This window comes from Haemaphysalis longicornis, unplaced genomic scaffold (genome assembly GCF_048455015.1).
Source record: "Haemaphysalis longicornis isolate Haplotype H1 unplaced genomic scaffold, Haemaphysalis longicornis Haplotype H1 scaffold_1, whole genome shotgun sequence".
Lineage (NCBI taxonomy): Eukaryota > Metazoa > Arthropoda > Arachnida > Ixodida > Ixodidae > Haemaphysalis > Haemaphysalis longicornis.
The window spans coordinates 4,310,520-4,329,916 of NW_027526203.1; the positions used below are offsets into that span (position 1 = coordinate 4,310,520).

Below are 19,397 nucleotides of genomic sequence, written 5' to 3' on the forward strand. Positions count from 1 at the left end.
TAGGTTCGGCGGCGTTAGCAAAAAAAAAGAGAAAACGAACTGCGCTTCTTGTAACGGGTGCACCACCGCAGATAATGTGTTATACCAGTGAATCCGGCTTTGTAGCCTGTTCGAGTGTTATCACAGAAGGCGCAAGCGTATACGCACATCTTACTACACCATTTCACAGGTACCAGTCTTTTTGGATTCTAAAACGCAAAAAGAATTGGCGCAGCTTGCAATGGTGGTGCAAGGCTGGAGAAAGAGCATAGTTGGGGGTCGACCTAGCTTGTTTCCTTCTTGGATCCGCTGTCAGGGTGTGGGACACACTGGAACAGCCTTGTAAAGTCTGGTTAAACTTGGCCTCACCCCTGAGAGCTTATCCTAGCTTAGCAAGAACATCGCAAAGCCTAGAAAACGCAGCAAAACTTAGCGACACCGGAAGAAACTAGGTGGACCCGAAGCTGAACATTTTTTTCGACACCCTACAGAAAGCCAAGCGTGTTGCCGTCGTTCAACACCCTTTTTGCCTCACAACTATAGTTTTTTTTAAATGTTCAAATTGATATTTCACGTGCCAAATGTAAACTTGGGGCATGGTACACACCGTATATGGAAAGGAGCGATCATTGCAGACGAACAGTCTTTTTTTTTGCTTTTAAATGTTTCTTACGAGTAGAGGAGGGTATGAGGGGATGTCTTGTTCTTTACAGTGCAATTATACATGTGTGCATGGCCTTATTTAATGAACAGCTCAACACCTTTTCCACACCCTTTCAACACCATAAGAAAAACCAAGGGTGTTGAAGTTGATCAACACCATTTTTTTACACAAAAAGGGTGTAGAGCTAGGAAAAGGGTGTTGAGATTCAAGAAAAAGGGTGTAATGGGCTCCCAACACCCTATTTCCACTTATGCTACACCTTTTTTGGCCAAAAAGGGAGTAAAAAAGTTTAGTGTGAGTGTCCGCACAAGATATGGTGAAAACGTTAGTTTACACTATATACCTAAACCATTCAATTATGTGCCTGGTTCTTTTTTCAAAATATCTTCAAAGCACAAATTACAAAAAAATGCTGAATAAAGCTGGTGGGCAACAAACACGCGCCATGGATGTCAACGTGGAAGCGGTGGCGACTTTCCTACGGTGAATGCAAAACTGTTAACGGTGTTCCGTGACGCTGCCCTCACGTCTCTAGCGTTGGTACAGTAACATTTGAGGTCACATGCCGTAAATTCACTTGGAATCATTGAAGCAAGCATTGCGAGTGCGTGCACACGTAAGCGAGCTCCGCGCGACATGCCTCTGAGTTAGCCACAGCATACTAATGGCGCTGGTATGACGGTACGCAAAGCAGGATGCAACACAGCACGCAACAGACTGTGGAACGAAACCGAAAAAGCAGACATCAACGTTATAGTTGTTTCATCTCGCGTCGCGCAAGAACAAACCGTTAAAATATGCTAACATGCAAATACATACTACAATAAGTAGTGGGGTCCCACTACTTATTATTCAAAAGGGGGAAGTGTGACACTGCCCCTTTTCAAAGCGAAATCTTTCTTAGTGGGACCGATGGAGTTCTGTCAAAAGACCAATACATTTCCCCATAGACCGGTTGCTAGACCGAAAAGCTCTGATAAGATCTTTAAACACACGGCACGTGCGGGAAACCGGGACCGCAAATAAAGTCTTTCTCTATCTGTCTCTAAAACTGGGCTTCCGTTGTGTCAAAACGGTTACTGGAAAATCGCGAAAAAGGAACGGTTTTAGGTACGACAACACACGCATCGATCATGAAGGAGTACAATAGTATAACTTTATCTCATAAACCACGTAAGCGTGTACATTTAAATAGTTCGTAGATGCATTTACTTAGTGCGCGAAAAGCGTCGCATGGGTTCGCTCTTCGCTTGCGATTTGGGTGTAAGTAGGGTTCTGCGTTTTCGGATAAATCCGATAAAATCCGAAAAACACTCGCGGGTAAAAATTTTGCGAATTCGGATTTATCCGAGAAACTCCGAATTCAGGCACCGCCGCCTATGAAAACCAGACTATCCTTTATCTTTCCCTGGCATCCTCAAAAAACGGTTCCTGTTCTATTTTCATGTTTCCACTTTTGTTAGTTCCACTTACGTTCCAAAGCTTCAGAAAGGGAGTCGCTTTGGACCCTTATCATGAAAAACCAGATCTCTCCCCACAACAATAGTCGAACCAAGGTCAAACACTTCTCACCTTCCCTGCCACTCCACTTCGGGCCTTTTTCCCTGATATGTTATTTTCTGAGAATTTCATTCGCCCTTCTCTGACCTCACTTCACTAAAGATTGAACGTTTGAGTAAGCGCAAAGGAACAAGGACGAACGAAGTGGACGGGACACAGCGCTACTATCAACTCGTTTATTTTCACTGTACCGTCCCGATTTTATACGGGACGGTACAACGAAAGAAAAGAGGGAAAGGGGAGGATCACAAGCAAATACAATAAAAACTAGAAACTAAGAGGTGGAGGATGACAGTTCAAACACCCGCTTAACAAAGGCACTTTAGGAAGGCAAAAACTAGTGATTGGATAAGAATTTCAGTTCTGTCTTTGTCAGTGTTATGGAAGCTGTGCTAGCGCATTTGTCTTTCAATAAAACAATCTGGTAGGACTCGATGATTTCTTTTGTTAGCTGATTCTCGTGTCGGCCTACAATGCTGGTCTTATCAAAATGTGGCCTACATTCACAATCTTATTCTATTGTGTTCGGTATTCGTTTCCTATATTCGATTCCTTTATCTGCATGACCTGCATGTTAAGCTCAGATTCTTAATTTAAAAAAAAACCTCGAACGAAGTGCTCTCAATAATCAAGCTGAATCTGAATCAATAATCAATATAAAAGCTGAATCTACATTGGTGCATGAGGTCTATTCCCTACTTGCTGTGCGCCTGAAGGCACTTTTAAGCCAATGGACCGACGCCTCAGTGACAAGTTTTGGCGGGGAAGTCGACTGCATGCTCGACATTGCTGACGAGAAGCGCTTGTACGCTGTTAACAGCTTCCATGAGTACTACGGTGCTGTGGCCGAGAAGTGGAGCCAGACCGTGCAACGAAATATTGCGGACGACTTGCAATACACCAGCGATTCGTTTTGGTATCGAGTGCAGATTGTCAACCCGAACGTGAAGGCAGAACTACATCCCATGTTCTAGATCTACAAGCACTTGTTCACAGTGGTCGCGCAGTGAGAGCATGATATTTGTTTCTGCTGTTTGATTTCTTTTATTATTTTACATGGTATTTCTTAAAGATCAATCCTCTGCGACCCTAATAATCTGAAAAACTCCGAATTCTGTTTACCCTGAAAGCACGCTCCGAAAAACTCCAAATTTTCAAAAATAAATAAACTCCGAAAAACGCCCTCCGAATTTGTTCAAAAATAAACTCCGAAAATGCAGAACCCTAGGTGTAAGGTTTGACGATCGATTGGACGCACTTCTAGCTTTCGTGCTTCCCTCTACTTTGGTTAGGAAGGGATGGTACACTTTTGCATCAGAATGGTCGTTGGTCTGCACCAGATATGTAACCAAGCTGCTACCACCTCCCAAATTTGGTGACAAGTGGCACATTTTGCATACTTTTGCAGTTTTCAACACGTATGATTACGTCAGATTCACGTTGCGTTCCTCGGTAACTCGATAGAGCACCTGAGGCAGTTTTTAGGTTGAGGAATATAAAGGAATGGAATTGAACTGCCCGTCCATTCCAGGAGTGGGAATGGGCTAACTTCTCTCATTCCGAGGAATTGAAAGGAATGGAATCGCGACAAGTTCTAATTCCTCGGAATAGAATTAGAATGGAATGGGGATGCCCATTCCGCAACACTGCTCCAGACGTAAGATTACCAGCCGAGTTTGTGCTGCGGGACTATAGGACTATAGATGAGATAAATCTTTTTGTCGTCCTTATCTCTTGGTACATGCAAAAGTGAAATATTTCTCCTGATTTGAAAAGAAAGTAAAGTTAGTATGCAAGTGCAAATGAGAGAAAAAGAAACGTCTTGTCATTTGTTGCCTTTTCACTCGTTTATAAGCTAAATATTTCTTGCACTTTGCACTGACAGCGGACATTCTGTAACACAATAAAGGGACAGAGAAGCGAAACCTTCAAAGCAACCATTGCGGCTGCGTTGTGTTGTTTATTCCATGCAATCCATCTTTTTCAAATGAAGCCGTAGCTTCATTGCACAGGGAAGGGAACGTTATACGCCATTCGCAGCTGGGCAAAAACTGCATTAATTACGTCACTGTAGTTCCCCATGGCTCAGCCCTTTAAAAGTTTCATTTGCCCCAATTAAACGGTTGATATCAACTTTTTGTTTCTTCACGCACAGGTTGCACAAGTTACACATGCCAGCAATCCGCTAAATTTGTCCCTGCGGACTTCGCCAGTGTGTCGTCATAGATGACGTCAGGAAACAATGGGAAGGATGGCGCGTGGGAAATGGCACTTTCGAACGCACTTTTCTTGTTAAAAAGCACAGAAATTGAAAAAAAAAACTCGGAGCATGGCTTAAACATCAGATACTTAAACCTGGTAAGACAATTAATGCTTACAGTTTCAATGTTGCTTATAACGGTATCACGGCTCTCGCAGGTCTGCAACACTCGGTCATCTACAACGAGGAACCGAGGGGACTTCCGTTGTCCGTGAAAATTTTGCCCCAGTGGCTGGCTGATCTTGGATACGCTACGCACATTATAGGAAAGGTGGGTAACTGCAAACGCCACGCCTTGCATCTGTGCCCTTCGTTTTTAAGTTTTAAGTTTTTTTTTTCCTACGTTGTGTTTCAGCCGCGACTTACTTTACTTTGTTGGAAATGTCTGCATCATTGTTGTGAACGTCTGTAAATGTCATTGTTGTAAATGTCTGCACCGCAACTTTTCTTTTAATAGCGGATAATTTATTCCCTTTATTATCATTCCCTGCAGTCAGTGTCTGTAGACATGACTCATGACGTAGTTGATGCCTGGCATACTTGATGTTAGCAGGGAAACACTGCCACAAGGGCATGTAACGACTAGATTGCACAAACTCAAAAATTAGATTGGCGAAAGTTGGATAAAACAGCAGAGACAGATCCTTTCAATCAGTCAGTTCTAAATATTAAAATCAACCAATCAATCAATCAATCAATCAATCAATCAATCAATCAATCAATCAATCAATCAATCAATCAATCAATCAATCAATCAATCAATCAATCAATTAATCAATCAATCGATAAATCAATCAATCGATCAATTTCAACCAATAATAATTTCAATCAACAATAACTTCGCTGCACACCCGTGGTCTTCCAGGAACAGAAATTTTGGTTCGGACATGCGAATCTGACCTGTGTCTGTTTTTTTATCTCGCCCGTACACTACTCTGTTTCCCATAAAAATCCTTATATAGCTTTTTCCCCGCGTGGACGCTCAGTAACTAGTGTCATCGAAAACGCCCCTTCGGTGTTTTCGCTGGGCATGACAAGAGACAGCAAACCAACGAACAACGTTCACGATTGTGCTAGTCTCTAGCATGCATCAGTTTAGAATATCTCTAGCACGCATTTCTTTAGGACTACTAGTGGTCACCGGGGGGAAAATGAAACAGACAATCACAAGAGTTGTGTGTTCGGTCCCGAATTAGGAATTTTTCGTGTCGGATTGCTGCAAAATTTCTAGTTCTCGCTTTAAATTTGAATCCGCAAAATTTTTATCTTGAAGGGCCCTTTATTTTTCATCGTATTTATCCGAAAATTCCGCAACTAATAGTAAGCAGACGAACATGAACACAAAAAGAGCAAGTAAAAAGACCGCTGTGAATTCGAGCCTAAGCTTGAAAATCCATTACATCTGAGCCGCGCTGACGGATTGCGACTTTATTTCTGACTAGATACTAGCGATTTTTAGTTCCCTCGTACATGCCAATCCGAGCAACAAAAATTTAGTTTCTTCCATGGTTTATATGGCTGAAATACGGGTCACAAAATAAAAGCCAGGCATTCGGACCTGTTGCTCGTTGCTTGTAGGGTAAGGCTATTTATGCCCACTTATGGTAAGTCATGTTTCAACACTTCCACAATAAATTTGAGACAATGCATCCTACGGTATAGGTCTACCATCATGGATTCACACTCGATTCTGGTTGTTTCATACTTCCACCAACTAAACATGCTCCGAAACTTCTCTACATAATTTGTACACTAGTGTGGGTCTGCGAAACGTGCTATAGTCTGCCAGTAACAGTATGAGTTTCTGTTTCAGTGGCACATCGGCTTCTACAAGAAAGAATACACTCCCCTGATGCGGGGCTTTCAGCGGCACGTGGGCTACTGGGGAGCCTACGTGGACTACTACAGTCACGAAAAGGCTTACCTTGGGGTGAGGCAACATTGCATGTATCCTGCGAGCTGGTTCAGAGCTGGGCGTTTGGACATCGACATTCACACGATTTTTCAATATGACTTCTTTTTTGCATGCAGCGTTTTACATTATGTCCCCACCCGTCGCAATGGCTCAGCTACCCGCCGCGGTGGCTCAGTGGCTAAGGCGTTGCGCTGCTGAGCACGAGGTCGCGGGTTCGATTCCCGGCCGCGGCGGCCGCTTTTCTGATGGAGGCGAAAAGCAAAAACGCCCGTGTGTACGAGATTTCGGCGCACGTTAAAGATCCCCAGGTGGTCGAAATTAATCCGGAGCCCTCCACTACGGCGCGCCTCATCGCCTGCGTTGCGTCGGCGCGTTAAACCCCACAATCAATCAATGGCTCAGCTGGCTAAAGTGGTGTGCTGCTGAGCACGAGGACGCAGGTTTTATCCCGGCCATGGTGGCCATTTTTCTTACTGTAGGTTAGGTTAACTGCCAACCCCTTAGTTCTGTCTTAATTCAACGAGCCCCTCATTTCCCATTTTGATTCGCTATATATATATATATATATATATATATATATATATATATATATATATATATATATATATATATAGAAATATGAAGCCTGCGGGAGAGGCTTTGTTCCTGCAGCAGCCATAAATAGAATGATAGTGGCGGTGGTGTTACTCCACACGTAGAATTTTCTCATGCGGACCTGCTCCGCAGTTGGCACGTTCGGAAGTAATCTATCTCCACATGCCTCTGTCAAGCATTTTACACCATAAAAATTGTGAGCATGACTGATTTGCTTTCATAAGCTGTAAACAACCATAGTGCACATAGGTTTCACAAACCGTTGGCCGTACTCTATTCAGCACTGCACAGTGAAAGAGCGTGTACTATTGACCCTGAATGTTCTAGCCGACCAAATCTCCAGGACTGGATATGAGAAGAGATTTTGTTCTTGCCAAAAACGATACTGGGAGATATTTGACTCATCTGTTGACAGAAGAAGCCGTCGCGACCATTGAGAACCATCCCACGGACAAGGTAATTACACATCTATCATGGTGACTTGTAAGATAATAAACTCCACTCAATTTGTAAAAATGCTGTCTGCATTAGTCCCTAGTTTTGCTTTAATCGTTGCCGCTTTCCCTAATTGTTTCACAGCCTTTGTTTTTGTACCTGGCGCACCTAGCTCCCCATTCGGCCAGTGCCCAAGACCCACTGCAAGTGCCTGACAAGTACGTCAAGCAATACCAAGAAATTGGTTCCCCGGAAAGGATGAAGTATGCAGGTGAGCTGTCTGTCCACTTGGTCCAAGGATTTTGCAATAATGACCCGGAACAGGCTTTCCTATGCGGTGGATTTCTGCGACACGTTTTCGTGCGAGTGGCCTCAGCTGCGCGGAAGCCTTGGCCGTTACGAGCAGCCAGCGTTTGATAGGGTATACCATGCAGTGACGCTGTTACTGCTCGTGAACGCGGTGAACAAAAAAATGCGTAATGCCCAATACATCGGGCAGTGAAACCAATGCTGAGGCAATGTGGCTGTATGCAACAGGTGAAATGTTAGTTTCGCTTGTTTTTGGTAAAACAAATGACCAACGACCAGTGCCCCCTTGTGTATCGTGACCCATATTGTCAGCTCTCGCTGGAAGTCACATTGGTTGCAGTTGCCAAGGTTGCCCCATGCATTCATTTCATCAGAGCTCGTTATGTGCCGTGAGGCTTCAAGTGCTTCCCCTACGGGGGTTTTCCATGACCACCCTCGATAAAAACAAAAACAATGCTTAGTGATCAAGGAATTCAGAATTCTGCACCATCTAGCTATCACAGAAGGAAGCGTCAAATACGTTCCGAAAAGTCTAATCGAACGCTTTTTTTAATGAAATAAGTTTCGTGGTTCTGTTCTCAGCGCGTCTGTAGTCATGGATATCCACATTTACAGACAACATATTACGGCGTTGGACGAACCCGCTGTGTCTTTAGCGAAACGACTACGTAAACATGCCCCATCAGCGACTGTGAGACTCCGCAGCCATACAACATTGCGGGGAAAGCCAAACATGATTCCAATAAAATATGTGACCTCCCCATAATCTCCATACTACCATATGAACATACGGGGCTATAGTAGAAAGCTCTCTGAGCAACACGACCTAAACATGATTAGGCGTCATGGACGTGCCGTTCTGATCGATGTTTGGCGTTTGAGGAGGCCTCTGAACGTACATCGGCTTACCAATCACACCAGAGTTCCTGCGCTCGATCCCAAAGGAAAGACTGTCGGCGCTAAATACCCACCTCAACTGTCCTTGGTCATTCGATAGAACGCAAATGGCCACAACTCTTCAACATGGCCAGCGTCTGATCACCTGACAGGTTCGTTTATTCTAGTTTTTGTTTCTGGCGAGTAAATGTAACAATTCTTGCATGATTTATTTCGGTTATAATTGCGCTACCATTTCATTTATTTTTATTATTTCTTGAAATGACCGGTTACATTTCTGACCCATGCAGAAGGGCTTCTAATCCTGAGGTAATACCGGGGCAATGAGTCAAAACATAACAATGAAATAACTTGGAACAACACGGCACCGTAATTTTGTAGAGATTCTTGTTTTTTTAGAGAGAGAGAAGAAAAATGGCGCTGGTAGGGGCAACAATGGTGGACATGATGGAAATAATGTGTTATTAAACACGTATATGACACTTTAATGAGTATGTAGTATGAAATTATTTGATTTAAAACACTTAAAGGAGTACTGACACCAAATTTAGAGGCCTAAATAACGATATAATTGGCTTCAGTAGTTTGTACAGATTACCCACAGAAATTTTTGGAGCGATCCGAGGCTGGAAACGCATCAAAAATCGATTTTAATTGCCCTGGCCGCGAACTATTACAAATCGGCAGCACTAGCGAAATCGCTTGGGGTGTGACGTCAGGCTATCCGCGATTTTGCGGCCGATTCAGCATGACGTCATACAGTTGTTTCCGGAACCGGAAGCGATAGCCTGCGCTGTTGTTGTGGGCGGTCTCGCTTCGATAGGAGGTTTGGCTGGTTTGGCTTGGCTGCGGTACCGCTGTGAGCAAGGCTTGCGAAGTGCGCACTTCACGTTTCCGCGCAGGTATTGCCATCTCTCGACCGGTCGGCGCACCGCCCGCCGCGCGCCGCGGGGGGCCGGTCAGCGTATACGCTTGCATCGCGGCAGATATCTGATCGCCGCTTTTAAAATAAGCCCTGATAACAATCCCAAGCACAATTTTTCACCACACTAACACCTACTTTCTCGCATGTGGAACTTCATTTTAACGATCAGATTGATTCAGAAGAGCAGCGACAAGCGGTTGCTACCGTCTTGCTACCGTGGTCTGCGCCGGATCGAGCCGCTGAGTGTCCGAGCTGGCAGGCGCGGCCGGCGTGTGCGCGAACTGTTTCCGAAGGCAGGAAACGCTTCACGATTGCCTGCTTTATCCATTTTTTGCGATTAAACGCGCGGGATCTACAAATTCAGCTCAGCGATAGTCGTAGTTGACCATGGAGCAAAAACGGTGGGCGGAGCGACGCCGACGACGCATCGCATGCACGCATCGGGTCATGTGTCTCAAATTCACGCGTACGACTAGTCGTGGTGACAGTCGTAACGATCAGTCGCATGCGAATCGAGTGTACAAATCGTACATGTGTCCAGCGCTTTAGTGTGAACCGCGTGCAATCCGTAGCAGACGATGCAGCGAACGTCCCTGACGTCACGGAGACCATGACGTCACGGTCCGACGTCACGGAGACCGTGACGTCAGGCAGTCCGCTTGCAGGCTCTCCTCCGAACGGCCATTTTCCCGCGCGGCGACCGAATTTGAAAGTGGTTGCAATAAACGTGCTATAATTAATTATATGTTGGTGGCTGACGCCTTTCGGTTCGATTTTCGTAATTACTGGGACCATAGGTATTCTTTACAGCATAAAAACTGAAAGCGAGAAATTTCGTGTCAGTACTCCTTTAAGGGTAAATGATTCTTTGTGACCACTGTCTGGGGAAAAAATGTTTTTGAAGGCGTTTCTTCGAACGAAAATAGTTGCGGATAAAAACTCACGTGTGCGCCTGGTATTCTTAGTTGTAAGGGTGGCCTATTTGTATTCCACTTGACAGGCAATCGGGGAGGAGGAGGAGGAGGAAGTGATTGTTGGGGGGGGGGAGGGAGGGGGGAAAGAGGCCGGTAACTGTCTGGCGTTACGCCGACACCTCAACCGGCCGAGGCAATCGCGTAATATGCAAACTGACAAACGTTTCTACCGACTTCTATATTGAACCGTGTTATTAGTTAGTGCAGAATCAGGGTATTTAAAGCTTTCAGTTTCAGAAATTGGTAAGTCGTTAACACAGTTTCGGTATTCATAGGGCCATTTTTTGTTGGTAACACGCACGAACACTGTTTTTTAGATTAAGTTGCATGTCTTACTTATCAGACCAGTTATAAATAACGTAAACACTGTTATTTGGAACTACCGGGTCATCGTCAGTTTTAATTTCCTTGAAGATTAGGCAATCGTCGACAAGCAATCGCGTAGTAAAACTCTCATCAATTCAGGTTGTTAGATCATTATGTAGATTTAAAAAAAAAATCAGCGAACAAAGGACGCTTTCTTGCGGGACACATGAATTCACGGGGAGGTAGTCAGAGTAGTGGCCAGCAACATGACGAATTGATGGCGTAGTTTGTTTTGCAACCGGTTAATTATGAAATCTTGCGATTTGTACCAACTTCCTTCAATAGTAATGAATATTTCTGATTGTCGGGTTACTCACCGTTCGCTCAGTTGTCGGCAGCCATTGAGAAACATCGCCGTTTAAATTTGACTTCTTGGTGGGCTTATACAGATTATTCGAAATCCAAAGCGAGTTCAGAGAGTCCGACTCGAGTTCCTTTTCCAGTTGCACCACGTGTTCCCTAGTGACCCCATTAATCTCGCCGACTCGGGGAATGATAGCTATAGTAGCAAATATACTGGTCTGAACACATCGAAAACCCTCTCCGAGCCTACCCCACTGCTTACGCGGGAAGCATGCTGTGCTGAACAACTGTGTGTGTCAAGACTAAACGCACGCATTAGATGGCCGAGTGCCTCGGAATCGTAGAATCTTGAGGGAGACGAGAAATAGCCCTTACTCTTTATTAGAAGTTTTTCTATAGCCTTTTCATTTGAAACTTCATTCAAACATGGAAGAAAATCGCTTTGGTGGTGGTTCGCCGGTTGTTTTATTGCGTCTACTGTTGCAGCCTTTTCATCCGTAATAGCAGTCCACCAGTATATATTCTGTTCAAATCAAAAATGCTGTCCCCTTGTCATGGTGCCACAACTGGCAGTGCAGACTGAGAATGCTCGCCAGCATTGAGCTGTTCAGCCAATAATTTTATTGTAGTATAATTAACCGGACGTGATTGGCAGGAAGTATTTTATCAAACACAAGAATACAAGGGGGCTGAGCTTATCCAGACGCCAGAAGATCCTCAGGGTGACTTGGTGCTCACCTCGAGCCGACACTTGGTGCAAGACTTCCGAAGCCACTGCGTATATTTTTTTATTGCAAGTGTACCAGTCACACACGCATACGCACCTCGTGAGCCCAGCCCGACTAGAGGAAATTGGTGTCGATCAACACAGTAAATTTATGCGGGTTTCAAAGGCACCAGAACAGACTAGTGCAAATTCACTAGAGCTTTATGCACCTTGCTGCACTTAGCGAATTTTATAGACAAAAGAGAGAAAAACACGCTAATCACGCAACAAAGTTTGTCGGGATGAAGTCCTCGCTTGTGCGTGTGCGTCCTACAATGAATTTCCGACAATGCATCGGCGGACCGGTCGGCAGTCTGTTTTTGTCGGTGGTTTCGGTTGGCGGGTCTGTCACACTGCTCCAATTTTTTGTCACCCTACTTGCTTGCGTCGTAGTAAACGTAGAGTGACAAGGCTGTATAGAAATTCGAGAGTCGGCCGACGAGTCAGTGACCGGACGGCGCCGCAGTCTGGCCGTCATCTGCATCACGTTACCCTAGAGTGACAGCACGTTTGCCGCCTAGAAGAGGTTTCGTTAAATTAGTTTTGTTCATTGAGGCCGAAGAAATCGGATAGCTTTAGGTTTGTTCCTGTAACCTGCAGGGTCGTTGGCCTTTGACTAGGATCCTTACTCTATACGGCAGTCTGTAGAGTATACAGTGCCTTGAAAGAATATACGCGTTCGTAGGGGACCATAATGTAATTCGACGCTCACTATTCTGTTTTAGCGAAGCGAACGTCGCGTCAGGGGCTTTCATCTAGCTCACTACCGCATGTCCAAAGCAGTATCAGCTTGGTCGTTGTCCGAAGACCTCCTGTTACAGATGGCAAGAGGCGCGCGCAGCTCACTGAAAGCTTGCGCACGCAGGCATGGTTTCGGCCCTGGACGAGTCCGTGGGCTTGGTGTTCGAAGCTCTGTCCAAGAAGGGGATGCTGCGTGACACACTGTTCGTGTTCGCCTCTGACAACGGCGGGGACGCGGCGAGCCCCCAGGCCAACTACGCGTCCTCGTGGCCGCTCAAGAGTCAGAAGTACACCCCCTGGGAGGGCGGCGTCCGATCGTCCGCCGTGCTGTGGAGCTGGGCCCTGCAGAGGGGCCGAGGAGGCGAGGACTACGAGCACCTCTTCCATGTCTCCGACTGGCTGCCCACCCTCTACCAGATGGCCGGTCAGTTGGATCGGCCACCACTCCGCGGCCGTCTCTTGCACGCAAAGCATACCTTGGTGAACGTCAGCTGCTTTTCAGCGGGAGTTTAAAAGAAAAGTCTTTACGCCCGGAAGCGAAAGCGCGCCCCAGCGTAGGACTAGGAATTAGTTTGATGCGACCACCTGGGTATCTTCAGCGCGCGCCACGGGTATCTTCAAACATCTTTCATAATGTAATAATGAAAGCTAATATTTGTTTGGTTACGAAAGAGCAATCGTAACGACTCCATAGCACTCGAAATGTCCTTGCAAGCGCGTTTACGCTTATGCAATTGACATCGTGGACAAAATTATTCGAGGGAAATAGTTCGCTCCCCCTTACAGGAACAGCAAAGCTCTAATGACAATAGTGCGTCAGTATCAATTTGTAAGAAGAAAAGAAACAAGGCGAATGGAGAATTAAATAACGATTAGCCTTGACAGACAGGGAGTCTGGTTTGACAAAATCACTCAGTGGTATTGAGCCCCGCAGTTTTCACACTCCAATCAGTTTTTTTTTTATTTTGGAGTCACGTCTTGTCTTTTGTCACAAGACCAAACGGGGAGCTTAGCCTTTTCTTTTTGACACAAGTACCCCCGTTCCGGAGCTCTTTGCTTGAAGGACTTTTGTCATGTCGATATGCAGCCGATATGTGCGCTCCGCTTTCTTTTCATCACGTAAGATGCTTGCGCAACGCCCGTAACGGGGTGGTTTAACCCACCGAGTCACACGCTCGTACGCACCGCAGGAGGCGTCCCAGCTGACTTGGGCAATATTGACGGCGTTAGCCACGCTGAAGCGCTGCAGACGGCATCGAGCCCACCTCGCATGGAGCTCATGGTGAACATCGACCCCATCGACAACTACTCGGCGATCATAGCTTGGCCCTTCAAGCTGGTGGCTGGCGTGGCGGAGAAGGGCGACTTTGAACAGTGGTATCCGATCGTCGGCAACGTGACATGGGACTCGGCTAAACCAAGGGAGCAGTGCGAAGCGTCGACGGCTGCACGAACATTAAAAGACCTGGGGCTGGATCCTGTGTGTGGTTCGACCGGCGCCGGCTATGCCACGCCCATCGAATGCGGCACCCGGGACCCCTCGAAGGCCTGCGAACCCACAGTGGCCGCCTGCCTCTTCAATCTGGCCGAGGACCCATGCGAGTACAACGATGTGGCCGCTCAGCACCCCAAGGTAACACGCGCTGCTATAAAATTCACATTAATCTCCGCAGTGCTTATCAGGAGTGTATAGTTCACCGCTCCGTGCATGCCGCGGCATAACAGCTAAGTTGTGTTTGCACGGTTTTTAATTGCATATCGGTGACTTGTAGACTTTGACAAGGATAAAACAAACGGCCTACTCATGCCACAAAAGGGTGCCTGGCCTGGGCCAATGAGGACTCAATAAAATTGATTAACATTTCAAAATAAATAACAAGGTGGAACCCCCGGGTGCTTCAAAGTAGTTGCCATACCATTCGCTGTTATGGTGGTGTAAGAAGGGTAGATAGTTGTTAGCTATCGAGTTTAAGTACGTATCCACGTATAGGGCGGAATCTCCTTGTGCACAATTTCATCAGCAAGATCCCCGTGGTCCGGCCGCTGGTTGATCCAATAGATGGGTTGGGGCTAGGGAACGCTCCCCCAAGCGGTTTCTAAACCACTGCTCAGCCTGCAGTGCCTGCCGTTCCTTTCTGACTGTGAATGGCTACACTTCCTAGCAACATTAATTTGAAGAGAGTTGCGGAAAGGTGCAGGCTGTCATTCATCTTGCAGGTGAAGCGAATAAGCTACAGGTGAAGCGAATAAGCGAAGGCTACATATTATACCGAAGTACTTCTCGAGGAGGGTTGTTCTCGGAAAGTCGCGGCACTGAATACATACATCAATGTCGGGACTATTGAGCAAAATTTAGTTAACGGCCGCACAACGTCTGCGACAGAAAGCTATAACTTGGGGCTTCAGCGATATGCTACCATGAACGTTCCTTAAAGCAAGCGAAACAGAAGACGTGAATTTTGCAATACTTTTCACGGATTCTTAGACGAGTGCTGGCAACTAGTGCACAATAATGTCGGCAAGATGATAGCTGAACACTTAAATATGTGTGGCAGACATGACTAAGACGCAATACGTCCCAATGCACGTGGTCGTCTGGCAACGAGCGAGCGAATACGCCGCCAGCGTACGACGTCACCGGACGTCACCGAACGACGTCACATCCGAATGGCGGCTCAGAATAGAAGCAGCTCCTAAACGAACTTACATTAGGCCGGCTCTAACAGGCCGCACATGCCAGTTTGACTAGAGAGCTGCAGGCAGGGCTACTTCGGCAAGTTCAAATAAATTATCATCTCACCGTCCCGTATACGCACAGCATTAAGGCCCAAAGTTGAGGTCCCCCTAAATGCATTCATCGCGCAGGCTACCCGAAGCGTCGTCACAATCTGCGAATGCCCACCAATGAAGCCCAGCACAACCAGCACTTTAAACAAACCACTATAGGCACATCACTCAACAATGTTTGCCAGACTCAAGCAGAAACGTCAGCGAACCAGTGGACATCGGTGGCACACATCAAGCTCGCTTGGAGTTGTGCTACAAGAAAGAGGTCCTGGAATTGTACGACATCTGTTGTAACAAGAGTTTCCTCCCTCACCCACTCACTCACTCCTGCTCCTGGAAGGGACTGACATACCCGGAAAATGGGCAATTTGGAATTGTAGTCGAAGGTCTTTTGTGTTTGGCTCTAAGATTTGCCACTTGCTTCCTGAGCTGAGCTTCTCACGCTCGTTTGCCGAAAGTGCTTAGCAATTAAATAAACAGCCCTAAGAGACTCCAGGCGACTATTACAAGAGAGAGAGAGAGACAACTTTATTGCGTGACAGCCTAGACGTCGGCCAAGAGCCCTTGGGCTCTGGCAGCGTCTTCGGCCAGCTGAATGGCCCAGACTTGATCCGCTGGGTCCGAGCTGAACAATATGGTCTCCCATTGCTCTACACTAGCGATTTTGCGACCTAACGTTGACGCCTGTGGACTGGCCCACAGCATGTGTGCAAGGTCTGCCCTCTCCTTACACCGGTGACACTTCTCAGAATATTGCCCGGGGTAGCAATGGCTGCATGCTACAGGGTTGGGGTACGAGTTTGTTTGCAAAAGTAGCCAAGCGCCGGATTGAAATTTATTGAGTGTAGGATGAGCTGGATGAGTGATGAGTGATGTCTCTACAGGACACGAGCCGATCCCTGCCCGAACAGCGAAGCGAATGAGCGCTGTGGTCATCACCAGCTCGGATTGAAAATCCTCGAGCGGCGTCGTGCGCGTATTCGTTCCCGACCAAGCCGGAGTGTGCAGGTGCCCATATTAAATATATCTTGCCGGACCGCTGAACATTGTGAAGTCCAGTCCTGAGAATTGCGGACGCCTTTCGGGCATACCTCGGCAAAGTTGGCGCGGCTCACTCAAACTCACTCACAATTTTTTTTTCGAATCACCCCTCACTCAAACTCAGACTCAATGTTGAGCAGCACATCTGCGCTCACTCAAACTCAAACTCACAGTAAGCGCAAAACTAAGAACACAATCGGACTCAAAACTCAAAATGTACTCAGAAGCTAAAATGTACTCAAACTCAAAATGTACTCAAACTCAAAATGTACTTAGTACTGAAAATGTACTCAGTACTCAAAATGCACTCAAAACTCAAAATGTACTCAAACTCAAAATGTACTTTAACTCAAAATGTACTCAGTACTCAAAATGTACTCAAAACTCAGTGTACTCAACTCCAAATGTACTCAAAGTCAAAATGTACTCAGAACTCAAAATGTACTCAGACCCTAAATGTACTCAAATTCAAAATGTACGCAGTACTCGAAATGTACTCAAAACTCAAAATGTACTCAAACTCAAAATGTACTCAAACTCAAAATGTACTCAGTACTCAAAATGTACTCAAACTCAAAATGTACTCAAAACTCAAAATGTACTCAAAGTCAAAATGTACTCAAAACTCAAAATGGACTCAAAACTCAAAATGGACTCAAAACTCAAAATGGACTCAGAACTCACTCGGTCTCAGGCGTACTCAAACTCAGCCGCGCTCAAACTCACTCAAGCTCAAATTCACCATGCTACACTAGCCTCGCACTCACTCAAACTCAAACTCAAACTCACGTGTGAGTTTGAGTCCAAATGAGTCTGAGTGAGTGGACTCATGAGTGAGTCTTCCGACCTCTGCTCTGGGGAGATGCGCCCCCTTGTAATTTATAATAGCAGACTAAGTTGCTAACCACGTATTTGATTTTTGCGGAGGACGTCATTGCCAAGGCAATGGCCGCCTCTTCGCCCACCCCCGGTTCGCTCGTGCGGACAGACCCGGAGCTTATGGAATTACCCTACCGATTGACTACCACTAGGGCCATGACATCGCGACCAGGGTAATCGGCCGCGTCCACATAAACCGCATCCTCCAAATTGCCGTAACGTTTGTGTATGGCTTTCGCCCTTGCCTGTCTGCGCTCCAGATTGTGGACCGGTTGCATGTTTTTAGGGATAATGTGAATTTGTTCCCGCACTTTTTGAGCCAAGAGTACCTTGTGTGTGCCAGTTAGAGGGTACTTGATCCCCAGGGAGCCGAGAATATGCGGACTCGTCTGGCTGTAACTAAGCCGCTCCCGTTGAGCTAGCTTTTGAGCCTCTATTAGTTCACTGAGGGTGTTGTGAAGCCCCAGTGCCTCGAAACGTTCGGTCGGAGCAGTGATCGGGATGCCTAGGGCCTGCTTGTAGGACCATCTAATGAGGGCGTCAGTTTTGAGTTCTTTGTCTTTTTTAGGTGTAGGGAAGGGGTGACCTACGTTTTCCTACTGAGGACGAAGGCCTCAACTAATCGCACGAAATTGCGCTCCTTCATACTGTGATGTCGGTTAGCGATTCGCGATATGAGTCGGGTAGTCTGATGGACGCTTTTTTCTAGTGCGAGGATGGTCTCTGAGTTATGCATATTGGCCTGTATTCGGAGACAAAGAACCCGTATATTGGACACTGTGGGGATGGGTTTCGTTCCATTCGCGACGATCTTCACTGCCGGGGGGTTTGGGTCTGTACGTCTTCCCCAGTAGTAGGCGTGTATAGCAACAGTTCTGATTTTTGCGAGGAGCAGCTGAGGCCCCGGGGACCTACGTACCGCTCGACCGCCTCAATGCCCTGTTGTAAGATTTCCTGAATGTGCCCGTCACTGCCCCCGCTGACCCAAAGCGTGACATTGTCCGAATAGAGGCTGTGTTTCAGGCCATGGATCCGTTCTAGTATTTCGGGAAGCCCCATCACGGCTACGTTAAAGAGAAATGGGGACAGGACTGAACCCTGCGGAGTCCCCCTGCTCCCAAGCTCGATCACAAGTGAGTGGAGTCCCCCTACGGCCAGAGTAGCTGTGCGTTCACAGAGAAAGTTACTGACGTAGTTGTATACGCGTTTACCAAGGCCAAGCCGGCCCAGGTTGTCAAGGATTGCCGAGTGCTTAACGTTGTCAAATAACTTAGTTAAATCTAATCCTAATTTGGCCCCCGTATCTAAAGTGGAACAGCGTTTCCCATCGATGACGTCATGTTTGAGACGGAGCATGATGTCCTGTGTTGAGAGTTTTGGGCGGAACCCGATCATGGAGTGGGGAAAGAGACCATTTTCTTCCATGTAGTTGGTGAGTCGATTTAGGAAAACGTGTTCCAATAGTTTCCCTAGGCATGAAGTGAGGGAAATAGGTATAAGGTTTTCGACCTGCAGTTTTTTGCCTGGCTTAGGTATCATGACAACCTTGGCCGTTTTCCACTGAGCCGGTAGTCGCCCAGTCTCCCAGCATACGTTCATGTCTCCCAGTCTCCCAGCATACGAGGGCTTCAACGGACTCGTCATCTAGGTTTCTCAGCATTTTATTTGTAATACCGTCCGGTCCAGTAGCAGAGCGAGTGCGCAGTGCCAAGATAGCCCCCTTAACTTTACTTACAGTGATGGGTTGGTCAAGGAGAGCATTGTCATTGCCCACGTAGGGAGGAAGTGCCTCGCGGGTGCAGTGGCCAATGTATATGTCCTGAATGGCTTTGAGCAATTCCGTGTTTGTTCCCTGAAATTTGTGGAGAAGTATGCTGAGGTTGTGTCTTTGTGTAGTTTTATTATTTTCGGGGTCAATGAGACAGCGCAGAATGTTCCAGGTTTTGGGAAGACTTATTTCGTAGTCCATGCGATCGCATGTGCTATGCCAATTTTGACGTGT

General features: G+C 46.5%; 1 protein-coding gene across 1 annotated transcript in view; it reads left to right on the forward strand.

Moving 5' to 3' along the window:
- The window catches only part of LOC144174932 (arylsulfatase B-like), a gene marked incomplete at its 3' end in the record, with an annotated part of 31,214 nt that extends 16,893 nt beyond the window's left edge, over positions 1-14,321 (forward strand). The window contains 6 exon segments of the mRNA XM_077703925.1: positions 4,622-4,734; positions 6,277-6,393; positions 7,300-7,428; positions 7,552-7,678; positions 12,813-13,112; positions 13,879-14,321. Of these exon segments, the coding sequence (XP_077560051.1) occupies positions 4,622-4,734; positions 6,277-6,393; positions 7,300-7,428; positions 7,552-7,678; positions 12,813-13,112; positions 13,879-14,321 (1,229 nt within the window).
- Positions 14,322-19,397: the final 5,076 nt, after the last annotated feature.